We start from the raw sequence: 17123 nt of genomic DNA on the forward strand, positions 1-17123 counted from the left end.
GCTGTACAGCATAATTCAGCGCTGTACAGCCTCAGTGCAGGGCTGATCGAGGTCTGTGAAAGACCTCACACAGCTCCTGCACTCTCCGATCCCGGCGGTCACATGACCGCCGGGCCGGAACGGAACAGGAAGCGCATAGCGCTTCCTGCTCTGCATACACAGCGCTCGGTGAGCGCTGTGTATGCAGCGATCCAGAAGGCAGGGACACCTGGGCACTGTCCCTGCCTTCTCTCTGGGTTGCCCTGCTGTCACTGACAGCGGGCAACCCGATCAGCAGCTGCACGATTAGCGTGCAGGTGCACTTTCTGAACGGACGTTCTGGAACGTCCGTTCAGAAATAGAGATCCACCCATAGGACGTTTATATCCTATGGGTGGACGGAAAGTGGTTAAAATATTGCCCCTCTTTAAAATGGCAGACCTGGCTCTGTGCAGGAATTGTTGTGCTTTTATTTCAGGTTCCACTCTTCGGAGGTTTGGATACTGTCTGATCTGTAGATTGCTCTCCATAATGCAGCAGGAAATATAATTTTTGAAATCTGAGATTTGTGAATTAACTGTTAAACAAACTCAGGCTGGGGATGTTGCAATGCCACTGCCACAGAGGCCCCCTAGAAATATGAGATGGGTTACTGCAGGTTCTGGTAGACTTAGAGTTGTGGATAGAAGACATGTCCCAGACTCTATGGCTCTCCATAATTCATTTGCATCACTTTCAGAGCACAAGAGCAACATGGAGGATGACTAAGGCACAGTGGGTGAGGAACCATCATCTCCTATGCCTAAAGTATGCAAGACTGCAGCCAGACAAAAAGAAGAAGGTGAGGACTGATAGTAAACAGCTGTTGGTGGGCGATTCTATCATAAGAGGTGTAAAGTTTGAGAAAAATGGTTTTGTGAGATGTCTTCCTGGTGCTACAGCTAGCAGCAACAACATATCCTTAATTATTGTTAGGCAAGCAAAGCAGGAAAGGGAGGTGGATGTTATTGTCCATCATGGGACAAATGATCTGGCTTGCAATGAGGTTTCAAAGGTAAAGGAAGCGTTTCACACACTTGGTAATGATATACGGGAGGTTGCATCGACTGTTTCATTCGCTGCAGTTTTGCCTGTGCATAACCTTCATCATGACATTAAGATGCGCATTAAGGAATTCAATGTACAGGGAGTGCAGAATTATTAGGCAAGTTGTATTTTTGAGGATTAATTTTATTATTGAACAACAACCATGTTCTCAATGAACCCAAACAACTCATTAATATCAAAGCTGAATATTTTTGGAAGTAGTTTTTAGTTTGTTTTTAGTTTTAGCTATTTTAGGGGGATATCTGTGTGTGCAGGTGACTATTACTGCGCATAATTATTAGACAACTTAACAAAAAAACAAATATATACCCATTTCAATTATTTATTTTTACCAGTGAAACCAATATAACATCTCAACATTCACAAATATACATTTCTGACATTCAAAAACAAAACAAAAACAAATCAGTGACCAATATAGCCACCTTTCTTTGCAAGGACACTCAAAAGCCTGCCATCCATGGATTCTGTCAGTGTTTTGATCTGTTCACCATCAACATTGCGTGCTGCAGCAACCACAGCCTCCCAGACACTGTTCAGAGAGGTGTACTGTTTTCCCTCCTTGTAAATCTCACATTTGATGATGGACCACAGGTTCTCAATGGGGTTCAGATCAGGTGAACAAGGAGGCCATGTCATTAGATTTTCTTCTTTTATACCCTTTCTTGCCAGCCACGCTGTGGAGTACTTGGACGCGTGTGATGGAGCATTGTCCTGCATGAAAATCATGTTTTTCTTGAAGGATGCAGACTTCTTCCTGTACCACTGCTTGAAGAAGGTGTCTTCCAGAAACTGGCAGTAGGACTGGGAGTTGAGCTTGACTCCATCCTCAACCCGAAAAGGCCCCACAAGCTCATCTTTGATGATACCAGCCCAAACCAGTACTCCACCTCCACCTTGCTGGCGTCTGAGTCGGACTGGAGCTCTCTGCCCTTTACCAATCCAGCCACAGGCCCATCCATCTTGCCCATCAAGACTCACTCTCATTTCATCAGTCCATAAAACCTTAGAAAAATCAGTCTTGAGATATTTCTTGGCCCAGTCTTGACGTTTCAGCTTGTGTGTCTTGTTCAGTGGTGGTCGTCTTTCAGCCTTTCTTACCTTGGCCATGTCTCTGAGTATTGCACACCTTGTGCTTTTGGGCACTCCAGTGATGTTGCAGCTCTGAAATATGGCCAAACTGGTGGCAAGTGGCATCTTGGCAGCTGCACGCTTGACTTTTCTCAGTTCATGGGCAGTTATTTTGCGCCTTGGTTTTTCCACACGCTTCTTGCGACCCTGTTGACTATTTTGAATGAAACGCTTGATTGTTCGATGATCACGCTTCAGAAGCTTTGCAATTTTAAGAGTGCTGCATCCCTCTGCAAGATATCTCACTATTTTTGACTTTTCTGAGCCTGTCAAGTCCTTCTTTTGACCCATTTTGCCAAAGGAAAGGAAGTTGCCTAATAATTATGCACACCTAATATAGGGTGTTGATGTCATTAGACCACACCCCTTCTCATTACAGAGATGCACATCACCTAATATGCTTAATTGGTAGTAGGCTTTCGAGCCTATACAGCTTGGAGTAAGACAACATGCATAAAGAGGATGATGTGGTCAAAATACTCATTTGCCTAATAATTCTGCACGCAGTGTATGGCTTGGTGAATGGTGTCTGAACCAAGGGTTTGGCTTTGTGTCTCATGTTAGCTTTCGTTGGAATGGAAAAGAACTGTAAAAGAAAGATGGTCTGCATCTTTCTCTCAAGGGAATGAATGTCCTCAGTGAACAGTTCAAAGTATTTGCAAAGGAGCATTTAAACTAGGAAAGAGGGGCAAAATAGTGATAATCCAGCTGTCCGACTGCCCCCCGGGACAATGCCAGAAGATACCAGTAGCATATAGGTTAAGAAATGACAAGCTCAGAGTCTTGTCTACAAATGCTTGCAGTTTAGGGAATAAGATCAATGAACGTGGCATCTGAGAATATAGATTTAGTGGCTGTTACTGAGACATGGTTCAATGGGAGTAATGACTGGGATATAACAATACCAAAATTCTCTCTATATAGGAAAGACAGAGAAGGCAAGAAAGAGGGAGGGGTGGCCCTGTATGTGAAAGAAGGCATAAAATCTAATTTAATACAAGTTAGCGAGACCAACCTAGAGTCAGTTTGGGTTACATTGCAGCTTGATAATCATAAGGTAACTCGTGTAGGTGTGATATATAGACCTCCTAGCCAAGTCAAAGAATTATATAATCTACTAGTTGAGGAAATAGCTAAAATGACATTGAAAGGGGAAGTAATCATTATGGGAGACTTTAATCTTCCTGATGTAAACTGGAAAACCAAAATAGCTAGTTCTGCCAGGAGTACAGATATTCTAAATTCCCTACTGGGATTATCTGTACAGCAAGTAGTGGAGGAGCAAACCCAGAAGGAGGCCATTTTAGATTTAGTATTCACAAATGGGAATTTGGTATCTGATATTACTGTAGGGGATCTAGTAATCACCAGTCAGTGTGGTTTACAATAAGTACAGTGACTGAAACACACCACACAAAAACAAAAGTTTTAGATTTTAGAAAAACAGACTTTTCTAAAATTAGATTAGTGGTATACGAGTCACTATCAGATTGGAACCGTTTTAATGGAGTACAGGAGAAATGGGACTACTTAAAAAAGTGGCACTATTGAAGGCAACAGATAATTGCATTAGGCTTGTCAGTAAAAGCAAAAAAAAGGAAGAGACCACTGTGGTACTCAGCAGAAGTGGCCAAAATCATTAAAAACAAAAATATAGCATTTAGTAATTATAGAAAAATAAACGAGGGTGACAGGCAAATTTATAGGATTAGGCAGAGAGAGGCCAAACAAGTTATAAGAGCTTCTAAAGCACATGCAGAAGAGATATTAGCTCAATCAGTAAAAAAAAGGCGATAAGACATTCTTCAGATACATAAATGAAAAAGGGAAACTAAAACAAGAGAAGGAAGGTATATGGAAGAAGATAAAGAACTAGCTGACTGCCTCAATGAATACTTCTGTTCAGTTTTTACAAAGGAAAATGAATGAAAAGGACCTCAGTTAGGAAGGAAGACTAATGAATCTTTTGATCAGTGGCGTACCTACCATATAGGCAGACCACGCAGCTGCTATGGGGCCCGTGAGGAAGAGGGGCCCGCAGTGGAGGAGAGGCCCCGCCCCCTAATTGCTCCGGTCTATCTTTCTAAAGCTAAAGGACCTTTGATGATGTCATCACAGGTCCTGTAAGGGAACTGCACAGTGTAAAGTGTAGTTCCCAGGTTAGAACAGTACATCTGCCAGGACCTGTGATGACATCATCTTCAGCATCACAGGTCCTGCAGGATCTAGCAAAGGAACTGCACCAAAAATGGTGTAGTTCCTAGGTTTGAAAGGTACATCTGCCAGGACCTGTGATGACATCATCACAGGTCCTTCAACCCCTAACAGTAAGTAATTAGAAGTTCACAATCAGCTCTACATTGATCCATACAGACTGGAATGGAGTGGTAAGAGGAGGTCCTCCACTTCTTGTCATTTACCCCCCCCATGCCCTGTTTTTACTGATTGCACACTCATGTATAATACTTCAGACAGGTACAGTGACCACAACCTCATGTACCTCTCACACAGTGACCATAATGCATAACTGACCACATATTTCTATAAACAATGCATCTACGGTATTATACCTTGTATGCCTCACATCTATATATATATATATATATATATATATATATATATATACACACACACACTGCATATATTAAACAGTATTATAGATGCAATATATACAGATATATAATATATATTGCAGTGTACTGATATGTGAGGTACGAGGTATAATAGATGAAGTGTGTTTTGGATTGATATGTGAGGTACGAGCTGTAATTTATAACTCACATATCAGTACACTGCTGTATATACTATATACCTGTACACACTGCATCTATTATACCTAGTACCTCACATATCAGTACACTGCTATATATACACAATATATCTGTACACACTGCATCTATTATACCTAGTACCTCACATATCAGTACACTGCTATATATACACAATATATCTGTACACACTGCATCTATTATACCTCGTACCTCACATTACACTACTGTATATACTATATATCTGTACAGACTGCATATAATATACCCTGTACTGTACATATCAATACACTGCTGTATATACTATATACCTGTACACACTGCATATATTATACCATGTTCCTCACATATCAGTACACTGCTGTATATACTATACATCTGTACACACTGCATCTATTATAGCTCTTTTGTCTGCCAGGCCTGTATTGTAATCCCAATCCGGCCCTGATGCATAAATTATAAAACGCAGCAGCGAACATAGTTCATGGAACAAAGAGAGAGGCTTGGAATGGGTAGTGGGAGGGGCTATAAAAGGGGAATGGGGGCCCAATTTAGATTCTTGCTATGGGGCCCAGTGATTTCTATGTACACCCCTGCTTTTGATGCATGTGTCTTTACAGAGGAAGAAGTCAGCTGTCTAAAATTAATACAAATACGTCACAAGGGCCTGATGGGAAACACCCAAAGCTATTAAAAGAGCTTAGCGGTAAACTAGCAAAACCATTAACAGATGTATTTAACCAATCACTGGTAACAGGAGTCATCCCAAAAGATTTGAAATAAGCAAATGTTGTGCCCATTCACAAGAAAGGTAGTAGGGAGGAATCGGGCAACTATAGGCCAGTAAGCCTGACATCAATAGTGGGGAAATTAATGGAAACCATACTTAAGGAGAGGATTGTGGATCATCTAAAATCCCATGGATTGAAAAATGAAAAACAGCATGGGTTTAATCCGGGAGATCATGTCAAACTAATCTTATAGATTTTTTTGATTGGGTGACAAAAATAATAGATGGCGGAGGTGCAGTAGACATTGTTTATCTAGACTTTAGTAAGGCTTTTGATACTGTCCCACATAGAAGGCTTATCAATAAATTGCAGTCTTTGTGCTTGGACTCCAATATTGTTGAATGGATTAGGCAGTGGCTGAGGGACAGACAACAGAGGGTTGTAGTCAATTAAGTATATTCAGACAATGGTCTTGTTACCAGTGGGGTACCTCAGGGATCTGTTCTGGGACCCATATTGTTTAATATCTTTATCAGCGAAATTGGAGAAGGCCTCGATGGTAAGGTGTGTCTTTTTGCTGATGACACAAAGATTTGTATCAGGGGTGTAATTCAAATAATAGGGGCACATCCAAGAATAAGGAAAGAGTGCTGGCTCACGGTATGCAGTGCACAATATGAAAGAAAAAAGAAAGAATACCGAAACAGGAGCCGCACATCTAAAATGTAACAAATTTATTCAAGAAAACAGACACGACACAGAAAAAGCTAAAATCGTTGTATACAACAAATCAGGGCCATGTGCACCATATATCAGCACATGCCACCCTGTAACAGATTTGTAACAGGGTTGATGTTCCTGGAGGGATACACCAAATGGAAAAGGATTTAGGAAAACTAGAGGAATGGTCAAAAATCTGGCAACTAAAATTTAATGTTGATAAGTGCAAGATAATGCACCTGGGGCGTAAAAACCCAAGAGCAGAATATAAAAACAGTGATACAGTCCTAACCTCAGTATCTGAGGAAAGGGATTTAGGGGTCATTATTTCAGAAGACTTAAAGGTAGGCAGACAATGTCATACTGCAGCAAGAAATGTTAGCAGAATGCTTGCGTGTATAGGGAGAGGCATTAACAGTAGAAAGAGGGAGGTGCTCATGCCGCTCTACAGAGCACTAGTGAGACCTCATTTGGAGTATTGTGCGCAGTACTGGAGACCATATCTCCAGAAGGATATTGATACTTTGGAGAGAGTTCAGAGAAGAGCTACTAAACTAGCACATGGATTGCAGGATAAAACTTACCAGAAAAGATTAAAGGATCTTAACATGTATAGCTTGGAAGAAAGACGAGACAGAGGGGATATCATAGAAACTTTAAAATACATAAAGGGAATCAACAAGAGGAGAGAATATTTAAAGGGAGTCTGTCACCTCCATATGGCCATATACAGTGCTTACATTGCCCTATAGCACACCTATACATGAATGTAATGGTATCTTTGTCTTTGTCTTTAGACTTGTAGAAGCTGGAAAAATGAACTTTGATTGATATGCAAATGAGCACTCGCAAGTGCTCAGGGGCAGAGTTTACTGTGTTGGTGCCCAGGCTGCCCTGCCTTTTTTCATTGTTCCCCCGCCCAGCCTCTGCATATGCCCACCCTCCTATTCCCTTGCATCATCCTAAGGTCCGGCTGAGATCCCGCCTCGCCGGGCCGGAGCATGCGCACTGTGATGCCCATTGTTGGCACGGCATCACTTTAACTACTGCGCATGCTCCGGTGAACGGCGCAAAACCAGCCGTTCGCCAGAGCATGCGCAGTAGTTAAAGTGATGCAGCGATAGGACAATGTAAGCACTGTATATGGCCATATGGAAGTGACAGACTCACTTTAAAAAAAAGAAAAACTGCTACAAGAGGACATAGTTTTAAATTAGAGGGGCAAAGGTTTAAAAGTAATATCAGGAAGTATTACTTTACTGAGAGAGTAGTCAATGCATGGAATAGCCTTCCTGCAGATACAGTGAAGGAGTTTAAGTTTGCATGGGATAGGCCATCCTTCATATAAGATAGGGCCAGGGGCTTTTCATAGTATTCTGTGTATTGGTCAGACTAGATGGGCCAAATGGTTCTTATCTGCCGACACATTCTATGTTTCTATATCCTTTTAGTAGTATCTCCATAAAAACATTTTAGTATCTTCATAGTCTGAGAGTCAGTTTTTATTTTTATTTTTTGTCACCTTACATCACAAAAAGTGTAATAGCAAGCGATCAAAAACTCATATGCACCCCAAAATAGTGCCAATAAAACCGTCCTCTCAGACCCGCAAAAAATGAGCCCTTACCTAAGAAAATCAGCTATAAACTAAAAAAAAAAACTGACTCTCAGACTATGGAGATACTAAAACGTATTTTTTTTTTGTTTAGAAAGAGATACTATAGTGTAAAACCTAAATAAATGTAAAAAAGTAGACATATTAGGTATTCCCGCGTCCATAAGAATCTGCTCTATAAAAATAAAACATGACCTAACCCCTCAAATGAACACAGTAAAAAAAATAAAAAAAATGTGCCAAAAACATCTATTTTTTGCCAAATTTTCCATTTTAATCCATTTTTTCTATTAACAAAGCAAGGCTTAACAGTCAAACAAAACTCTATATTTATTGCCCTGATTCTTTAGTTTTCAGAAACACCCCATATGTGGTTGTAAAATGCTGTATGGCCAAACGGCAGGGCGCACAAGGAAAAGAGCGCCATATGGTTTTTGGAAGGCAGATTTTGCTGGACTGGTTTTTTGACACCATGTCCCATTTGAAGCCCCCCTGATGCACCCCTAGAGTAGAAACTCCATAAAAGTGAGCCCATCTAAGAAAATACACCCCTCAAGGTATTCAAAACAAATTTTACAAACTTTGTTAACCCTTTAGGTGTTCCACAAGTTATTGGCAAATGGAGCTGAAATTTCAGAATTTAAATTTTTTGTAACCTTGCCTCACAAAAATGTAGAGCAACCAAAAATCATATGTACCCTAAAGATAGTCCCAACAAAACTGCCACCTTATCCCGTAGTTTCCAAAATGGGGTCACTTTTTTGGAGTTTTTACTCTAGGGGTGCATCAGGGGGGCTTCAAATGGGACATAAACAAGTCCAGCAAAATCTGCCTTCCAAAAACCATATGAGGTTCCTTTCCTTCTGCGCCCTGCCGTGTGTCCGTACAGTAGTTTAGGACCACATATGGGGTGTTTCTATAAACTACAGAATCAGGGCAAAAAATATTGAGTTTTATTTGTCTGTTAAACCTTGCTTTGTTACTGGACAAAATGGATTAAAATAAAAAAAATTGCCCAAAAATTGAAATTCTGAAATTTCATCTCCATTTGCAAATAACTCTTGTGGAACACCTAAAAGTTTAACAAAGTTTGCAAAATCAGTTTTGAATACCTTGAGGGGTGTAGTTTTCAAAATGGGGTAATTTTTGGGTTGTTTCTATTATGTAAGCCTAACAAAGTGACTTCAGACCTGAACTGGTCCTTAAAAAGTGGGTTTTGGAAAATTACTGAAAAATTTCAAGATTTGTTTCCAAATTTCTAAGCCTTTTAACGTCCCCAAAAAATAAAATGGCATTTCCAAAATGATCCAAATATGAAGTTGATATATGGGGAATGTAAATTAATAACTATTTTTGGAGGTATTACTATGTATTATAGAAGTAGAGAAATTGAAACTTGGAAATTTGCAAATGTTTATAAATAAAAATGATATTTCTTTTTACTCCATTTTACCAGTGTCATGAAGTACAATATGTGATGACAAAACTATCTCAGAATGGCCTGGATAAGTAAAAGCGTTTTAAAGTTATTCACACATAAAGTGACACTGGTCAGATTTGCAAAAAATTTCCTGGTCCTTAAGGTGAAAATGAACCAGGTCCTTAAGGGATTAAAAGGTAAGGGATATCCCAGACGTCTGGCCCCCGTCCATTGTGTATATATATATATATATATATATATATATATATATACACTCACCTAAAGAATTATTAGGAACACCATACTAATACGGTGTTGGACCCCCTTTTGCCTTAATTCTACGTGGCATTGATTCAACAAGGTGCTGATAGCATTCTTTAGAAATGTTGGCCCATATTGATAGGATAGCATCTTGCAGTTGATGGAGATTTGACGGATGCACATCCAGGGCACGAAGCTCCCATTTCACCACATCCCAAAGATGCTCTATTGGGTTGAGATCTGGTGACTGTGATTTTAGTACAGTGAACTCATTGTGTTGTTCAAGAAACCAATTTGAAATGATTCGAGCTTTGTGACATGGTGCATTATCCTGCTGGAAGTAGCCATCAGAGGATGGATACATGTTCTCATTCTGTTTTACGCCAAATTCGGACTCTACCATTTGAATGTCTCAACAGAAATCGAGACTCATCAGACCAGGCAACATTTTTCCAGTCTTCAACAGTCCAATTTTGGTGAGCTCGTGCAAATTGTAGCCTCTTTTTCCTATTTGTAGTGAAGATGAGTGGTACCCGGTGGGGTCTTCTGCTATTGTAGCCCATCCGCCTCAAGGTTGTGCGTGTTGTGGCTTCACAAATGCTTTGCTGCATACCTCGGTTGTAACGAGTGGTTATTTCAGTCAACGTTGCTCTTCTATCAGCTTGAATCAGTCGGCCCATTCTCCTCTGACCTCTAGCATCCACAAGGCATTTTTGCCCACAGGACTGCCGCATACTTGATGTTTTTCACTTTTCAGACCATTCTTTGTAAACCCTAGAAATGGTTGTGTGTGAAAATCCCAGTAACTGAGCAGATTGTGAAATACTTAGACCAGCCCGTCTGGCACCAACAACCATGCTCAAAATTGCTTAAATCACCTTTCTTTCCCATTCTGACATTCAGTTTGAAGTTCAGGAGATTGTCTTGACCAGGACCACCCCCCTAAATGCTTTGAAGCAACTGCCATTTGTCTGGTTGACTAGATAATTGCATTAATGAGAAATAGAACAGGTGTTCCTAATAATTCTTTAGGTGAGTGTATATATATATATATATATATATATATATATATAATAACTATTAGTGCTGCCATAAGTTATTTGGTATTATAACACTGTGGTCATATTATCACCCCATCGTGGCATTTACATTGGTTTTTGTGGAATTTATACTGACCTGGTTCTCCAGGAGGTGCTTGTGTCTGAATTATGCATATTTTTTTAACTGTGATACTTTTATTATGACAAAATAAAGGATGGATTCGGATTGGAGGTGTGGTTTCATATTTTTGGTGCCTTTTTATTTTAAAAAAACTTTAAAAACAACATAAAAAACAAAAGGATCTCCAGCTTTGTAGATAAAGGCTGTAGTAGATAAAGTGTGAATTATATTCATACATATTTGAGTGGTATCTCCTCCAGCTATAGACACAATAGAGGGCTATTATGTTCACTGATCTTTTAACAACTCACTCACACTGTCAAACAGTGGCTTTTAGTCACCATCATTGAGATGAAAATCCTTTAATTTTAATGTTATGAATAAAAAAAACATTTACTGCATCAGAATAAAGCACAGAATGCAAATGTAGCCTCATACCTGTAATACCATCATCAACCATTGTTGTGGGGTTAGTGGTCTATCATTATGGCAGAGACATTATTGATGTTTGCTAACAAGAAAACACCAATCGCTTTCTGAATATGCTCTTATAATCAGGACTGTGCATTTATAGTATGGTGCAGCAAACAAGCTGCCATTAATTCTGATTGCTCTCCATGTAACACACAACCTTTTATTATTTGGAAAACAGTGTATACATATTACATTAGAGGACCCCTTGGAAAACTAAAAAATGATTTTAACATTGCCATTAATAACGTTTTCTCTCACATTAACTCCCGTCATTTACAAAAGACTCAGACATAAGGACATAAATGAAGCTTTGAACATGCTTTGTTTGAATATATTTTGATATGTCATTTCTATCAGAATATCATGTCCTTTTTTATTCATTTCCTTCTGCATAAGAAAGCAAATAATATAACCAATATATAGTAATACACTTACCTGCATAGTCTGTCCGTGCATAATGACTGTCTTCTGATTTTGTTGTTGTATTTTCTATAAAAAAAATAAATAAAACTATGAGTAGTCTTAATATTAAAAAATATCACTTCATTGAAACTTTCAACCTTGAGCAGTACATTTGATATAAACATAGTTTTTTTTTTTATTGAAGTACACATAGTAAAATGATCAATAGTAGTTGATTATATACAAGATAGTATCTCTATTTAAGGGTCCAGCTAAAATAACAGGCTATATAACAGGCATATTATTCGTGGGGGTCCTGAATATGAGAAATTGGTCTGTATTGAAAATATGGAGCCATTTTTTCTGTACAGAGCTGAGATGTTCTAGCAGCAGCCTTTGGACTTTCTCTCTTTACAGTCAGTCAGGGAGCTGACGCCTTCTTATCTCTGCTCTCTGACATTATAAATAGAGATGAGCGAATTGAAGCTGATAAAGTAGAATTTGTTCTGAATTTCAGGAAAAATTTGATTTGCACCAAAGGTGAATTTCATCGCGCTTCATGGTAACGAATCTAATTTTTTCCTAAAATGGCTGCTGCATGTGTGAGTACATGGAGAAAGGAACCCTGGGAAGGCAGGATCACCCATAATCCCATAATGCCATGCATGCAGCCAATCAGCAGCCAGCCAGCCCTTTGATGTCACAGCCCTCTAAATAGCAGCAGCCATCTTAGATTCTGCCATTTACCAGTGTACTTAGTGCAGGGAGAGACGTATGCAGGTGCTAGGGACAATAATAGAAAGATCATCATTGTGCAAAAAAAAAGGAAGATTTACAAGTGCAGGGAAAGATTATTCAAGGTGTAGGGAAAGGATAGGGAGGAATCATTCCACAGCATTTCTGTTGTACAAGGTTCAGTTGGGGAGGTGACAGCCTGGGTAATAGGAACATTCCTATTACACCTTGCAGCACTGACTGGATATCCAAATTGCCATTATACAGCTCTGTAATTCCATCAAACCATTCTTATTAGGGTGCAAGTGCTGTTTGATACAGGCATTAACAGGGGTTATTACAAGGAAATATTTATACATTTTATTTGCCCTAGTGAGATGCAGTTATGTCTAAAGCATGTTTTGGCTTGTATTAGTGGGGAAAAAAGGGCTTATTAGCTGTTGTGTGGTGACAGACCTTTTTGTCAGGTATTAGTGGCAAAAGTAAAATATATTTGCCGCTCAGCGGTGCAGTTATCTGTTCTAAAGTCCTTTTTTCCATGAATTACTGCAAAAATAAAAATATATATTTGCCGCTCAGCAGTGCAGTTATCTGTTGAAAAGCCTGTTGTGTTCTGTAAAAGTTAAAAAAAAAATAGGGCCTAATTGCCCTTGTGCAGTGCAGAGCTATACTCTAAAGCCCAGTTTGTCGGGTATTCGGGTGTTCAAAATAAAAATAAGTGCAATGCTGGACTGCAAATTTATCTGTTCAAAAGCCTGTTGTGTTATCTAAAAGTTTAAAAAAACTAGGGCCTAATTGCCCTTGTGCGGTGCAGTGCTGTACTCTAAAGGCCTGTTTGCCATGTATTAGTGGCGAGATAAAAATATATTTGCCGTCCAGCATTGCACTTATCTGTTGAAAAGCCTGTTGTGTTTTGTAAAAGTTGAAATAAATTAGGGCCTAATTGCGCTTGTGCGGTACAGTGATATACTCTAAAGCCCAGTTTGCCGTGTATTAGTGGTGAAATAAAAATATATTCACCGTTCATGGTTGCACTTATCTGTTGAAAAGCTTTCTATGTAAAAGTAGAAAAAAAATAGGGCCTAATTGATGTTCTGCGGTGCAGTGATATATTCTAAAGCCCGGTTTGCCATGTATTACTGGCGAAATAAAAATATATTCGCCGTCTAGCGTTGCACTTATCTGTTGAAAAGCCTGTTGTGTTTTGTAAAATTTTAAAAAACACTAGGGCCTAATTGCCCTTGTGCGGTGCAGTGATATACTCTAAAGCCCAGTTTGCTGTGTATTAGTGGCGAAATAAAAATATATTTGCCATCCAGCGTTGCATTTTTCTGTTGAAAAGCCTTTTGTGTAGTGTAAAAATACAAAAAAATAGGGCCAAATTGCTCTTGTGCGGAACAGTGATATACTTTACAGCCGTGTTTGCCGTGTATTAGTGGCAAAAAAAATAAATTATTCGCCGTCGAGCGTTGCACTTATCTGTTGAAAAGCCTTTTGTGTATTGTAAAAAAAGATAAAAATTAGGGTCTATTTGCCCTTGTGCAGTGATATATTCTACAACCCTGTTTGCTGTTTTTTAGTGGCAGTGTTGCACTTATATTTTGAAAATCCTGTTGTGTTGTGTAAAAGTAGAAAAAATGTAGGGCCTAATGGCCATTCATCGGTGAAGCAATATATTCCATAGCCCTGTTTGCCGTGTATTAGTGGCGAAATAAAAATATATTCGACCGTCCAGCATTGGACTAATCTGTTGAAAAGCCTTTTGTGTTGAGTAAAAGTTGAAAAAAATTAGGGCCTATTTGCCATTCAGTGGTGCAGATTAGTGTTGATCGAGCACCAAAATGCTCGGGTATTCGGGTGTTCAAGCACCCGAGCACAATGGAAGTCAATGGGAGAACCTGAGCATTAAACCAGGCACCCCCTGCTCTGAAGAGGGGAGGGTGTCTGGTTCATAGGAAAAGGTCAGAAACTGATGGAAACACCACCAAAATGGTTCGATAAAAGCATGGGGAGGATGTCTGGATGCATCTTTGACTCCCAGGTCACTGCTGGGAACGATGTTGTCCGAGTAGTACGCCACTTTTACAGACTGACACTAATACGCACAAAACCGAAGATAAAATAGATTTTAGAGGAAAAATTGCTAGGAATCATTCTTTCCTATATATACAGTCAGGTCCATAAATATTGGGACATTGACACAATTCTAACATTTTTGGCTCTATACACCACCACAATGGATTTGAAATGAAACGAACAAGATGTGCTTTAACTGCAGACTGTCAGCTTTAATTTGAGGGTATTTACATCCAAATCAGGTGAACGGTGTAGGAATGACAACAGTTTGTGAAGAGACTCCATCTTGTCTTCTCTTACATGTACAGAATTGTTATAATATCTCACCCACGCACTTCACATCCCCCCCGCTGTGAGTTAGGTTCAGTTATCTGTCTCAGGACAGATTCTGGGAATCTCCCAGAACTAGAACAAATGTTCTGTCTAAATTCAGCACAACTGCGTACATTCTTATATGTGACGTATTACATACCCATAAAAGGATGTTCCGGTAATATCTGTATGGGCGTCAATGTTTATCATTTTATGATTGGTTTAACGCTGTTGTTATGCTAACTTTTCTGCTGCCTATATGAGGCCAAGCTATAGCATAATAAAATTAGAGTGTTTCTCAGTGATGTGTGTGTCTGTTATTGCCAACTGAGAAACATCTCTCCTGACGTCAGTGTCTCAAACCAAGGTTGTCGTAGAGGTCCAGAAAGTTCCAAATCCTTTCAGTTTGCATATGTGCCTCCCACTTGTTAAGAGACCAAAAGTAATGGGACAGAATAATAATCTGAAATCAAACTTTCACTTTTTAATACTTGGTTGCAAATCCTTTGCAGTCAATTACAGCCTGAAGTCTGGAACGCATAGACATCACCAGACGCTGGGTTTCATCCCTGGTGATGCTCTGCCAGGCCTCTACTGCAACTGTCTTTAGTTCCTGGTTGTTCTTGGGGCATTTTTCCTTCAGTTTTGTCTTCAGCAAGTGAAATACATGCTCAATCGGATTCAGTTCAGGTGATTGACTTGGCCATTGCATAACATTCCACTTCTTTCCCTTAAAAAACTCTTTGGTTGCTTTTGCAGTATGCTTTGAGTCATTGTCCATCTGCACTGTGAAGCGCTGTCCAATGAGTTCTGAAGCATTGGCTGAATATGAGCAGATAATATTGCCCGAAACACTTCAGAATTCATCCTGCTGCTTTTGTCAGCAGTCACATCATCAATAAATACAAGAGAACCAGTTCCATTGGCAGCCATACATGCCCACGCCATGACACTACCACCACCATGCTTCACTGATGAGGTGGTATGCTTAGGTTCATGAGCAGTTCCTTTCCTTCTCCATACTCTTTTTCCCATCACTCTGGTACAAGTTGATCTTGGTCTCATCTGTCCATATGATGTTGATCCAGAACTGTGAAGGCTTTTTTAGATGTCATTTGGCAAACTCTAATCTGGCCTTCCTGTTTTTGAGGCTCACCAATGGATTACATCTTGTGGTGAACCTTCTGTATTCACTCTGGTGAAGTATTCTCTTGATTGTTGACTTTGACACACATACACCTACCTCCTGGTGAGTGTTCTTGATCTGGCCAACTGTTGTGAAGGGTGTTTTCTTCACCAGGGAAAGAATTCTTTGGTCATCCACCACAGTTGTTTTCCGTGGTTTTCCGGGTCTTTTGGTGTTGCTGAGCTCACCGGTGCGTTCCGTCTTCTTAAGAAATTCCAAACAGTTGTTTTGGCCACGCCTAATGTTTTTGCTATATCTCTGATGGGTTTGTTTTGTTTTTCCAGCTTAATGATGGCCTGCTTCACTGATAGTGACAGCTCTTTGGACCTCATCTTGAGAGTTGACAGCAACAGATTCCAAATGCAAATAGCACACTTGAATTGAACTCTGGACCTTTTATCTGCTCATTGTAATTGGGATAATGAGGGAATAACACACACCTGGCCATTGAACAGCTGAGAAGCCATATGTCCCATTACTTTTGGTCCCTTAACAAGTGGAAGGCACATATGCAAACTGTTGTAATTCCTGCACCGTTCACCTGATTTGGATGTAAATACCCTCAAATTAAAGCTGACAGTCTGCAGTTAAAGCACATCTTGTTCGCTTCATTTCAAATCCATTGTGGTGGTGTATAGAGCCAAAAATGTTAGAATTGTGTTGATGTCCCAATATTTATGAACCTGACTGTATTTACTTGTATATAAAGTGCAAGTGCTGCCAAAAATTACAAAAAAGAGGCACTCCGATACAACCTGTATATAACATAATGGAGGGCATCATTCACATTGTGGTACAATTGTTTAGGTAGTGGGACTCCTACACTCATAAAGCCTATGCATGAAGGGAAAGGTCTTCCAAAAATTACAAGGAACTGGCACTCAAATACACCCTTTATTACACATAAAGGAAGGCATCATACATCCTTGGAAAAATTATGATTGATTGCCTGCTGGTGACCCTCAAAAACATTAGGAGCAAGGGACTGTTGGTGACCCTCTAAAACATTAGGGGTGAGGGCCTGCTGCTGAGCTGATTCTCTAAA

The 17123-nt window shown here is 39.7% G+C and overlaps 1 protein-coding gene across 1 annotated transcript in view; it reads right to left on the reverse strand.

Annotated features, from left to right (window-relative positions):
* The window catches only part of TMEFF2 (transmembrane protein with EGF like and two follistatin like domains 2), a 1600560-nt gene that overhangs the window by 374078 nt on the left and 1209359 nt on the right, over nt 1-17123 (reverse strand). Inside the window, exon 7 of the mRNA XM_040440620.1 lies at nt 11803-11856. Within this exon, the coding sequence (XP_040296554.1) occupies nt 11803-11856 (54 nt within the window). The remainder of the gene's footprint in view (nt 1-11802; nt 11857-17123) is intronic.

Source organism: Bufo bufo, chromosome 7 (genome assembly GCF_905171765.1).
Source record: "Bufo bufo chromosome 7, aBufBuf1.1, whole genome shotgun sequence".
Classification (NCBI taxonomy): Eukaryota; Metazoa; Chordata; class Amphibia; order Anura; family Bufonidae; genus Bufo; species Bufo bufo.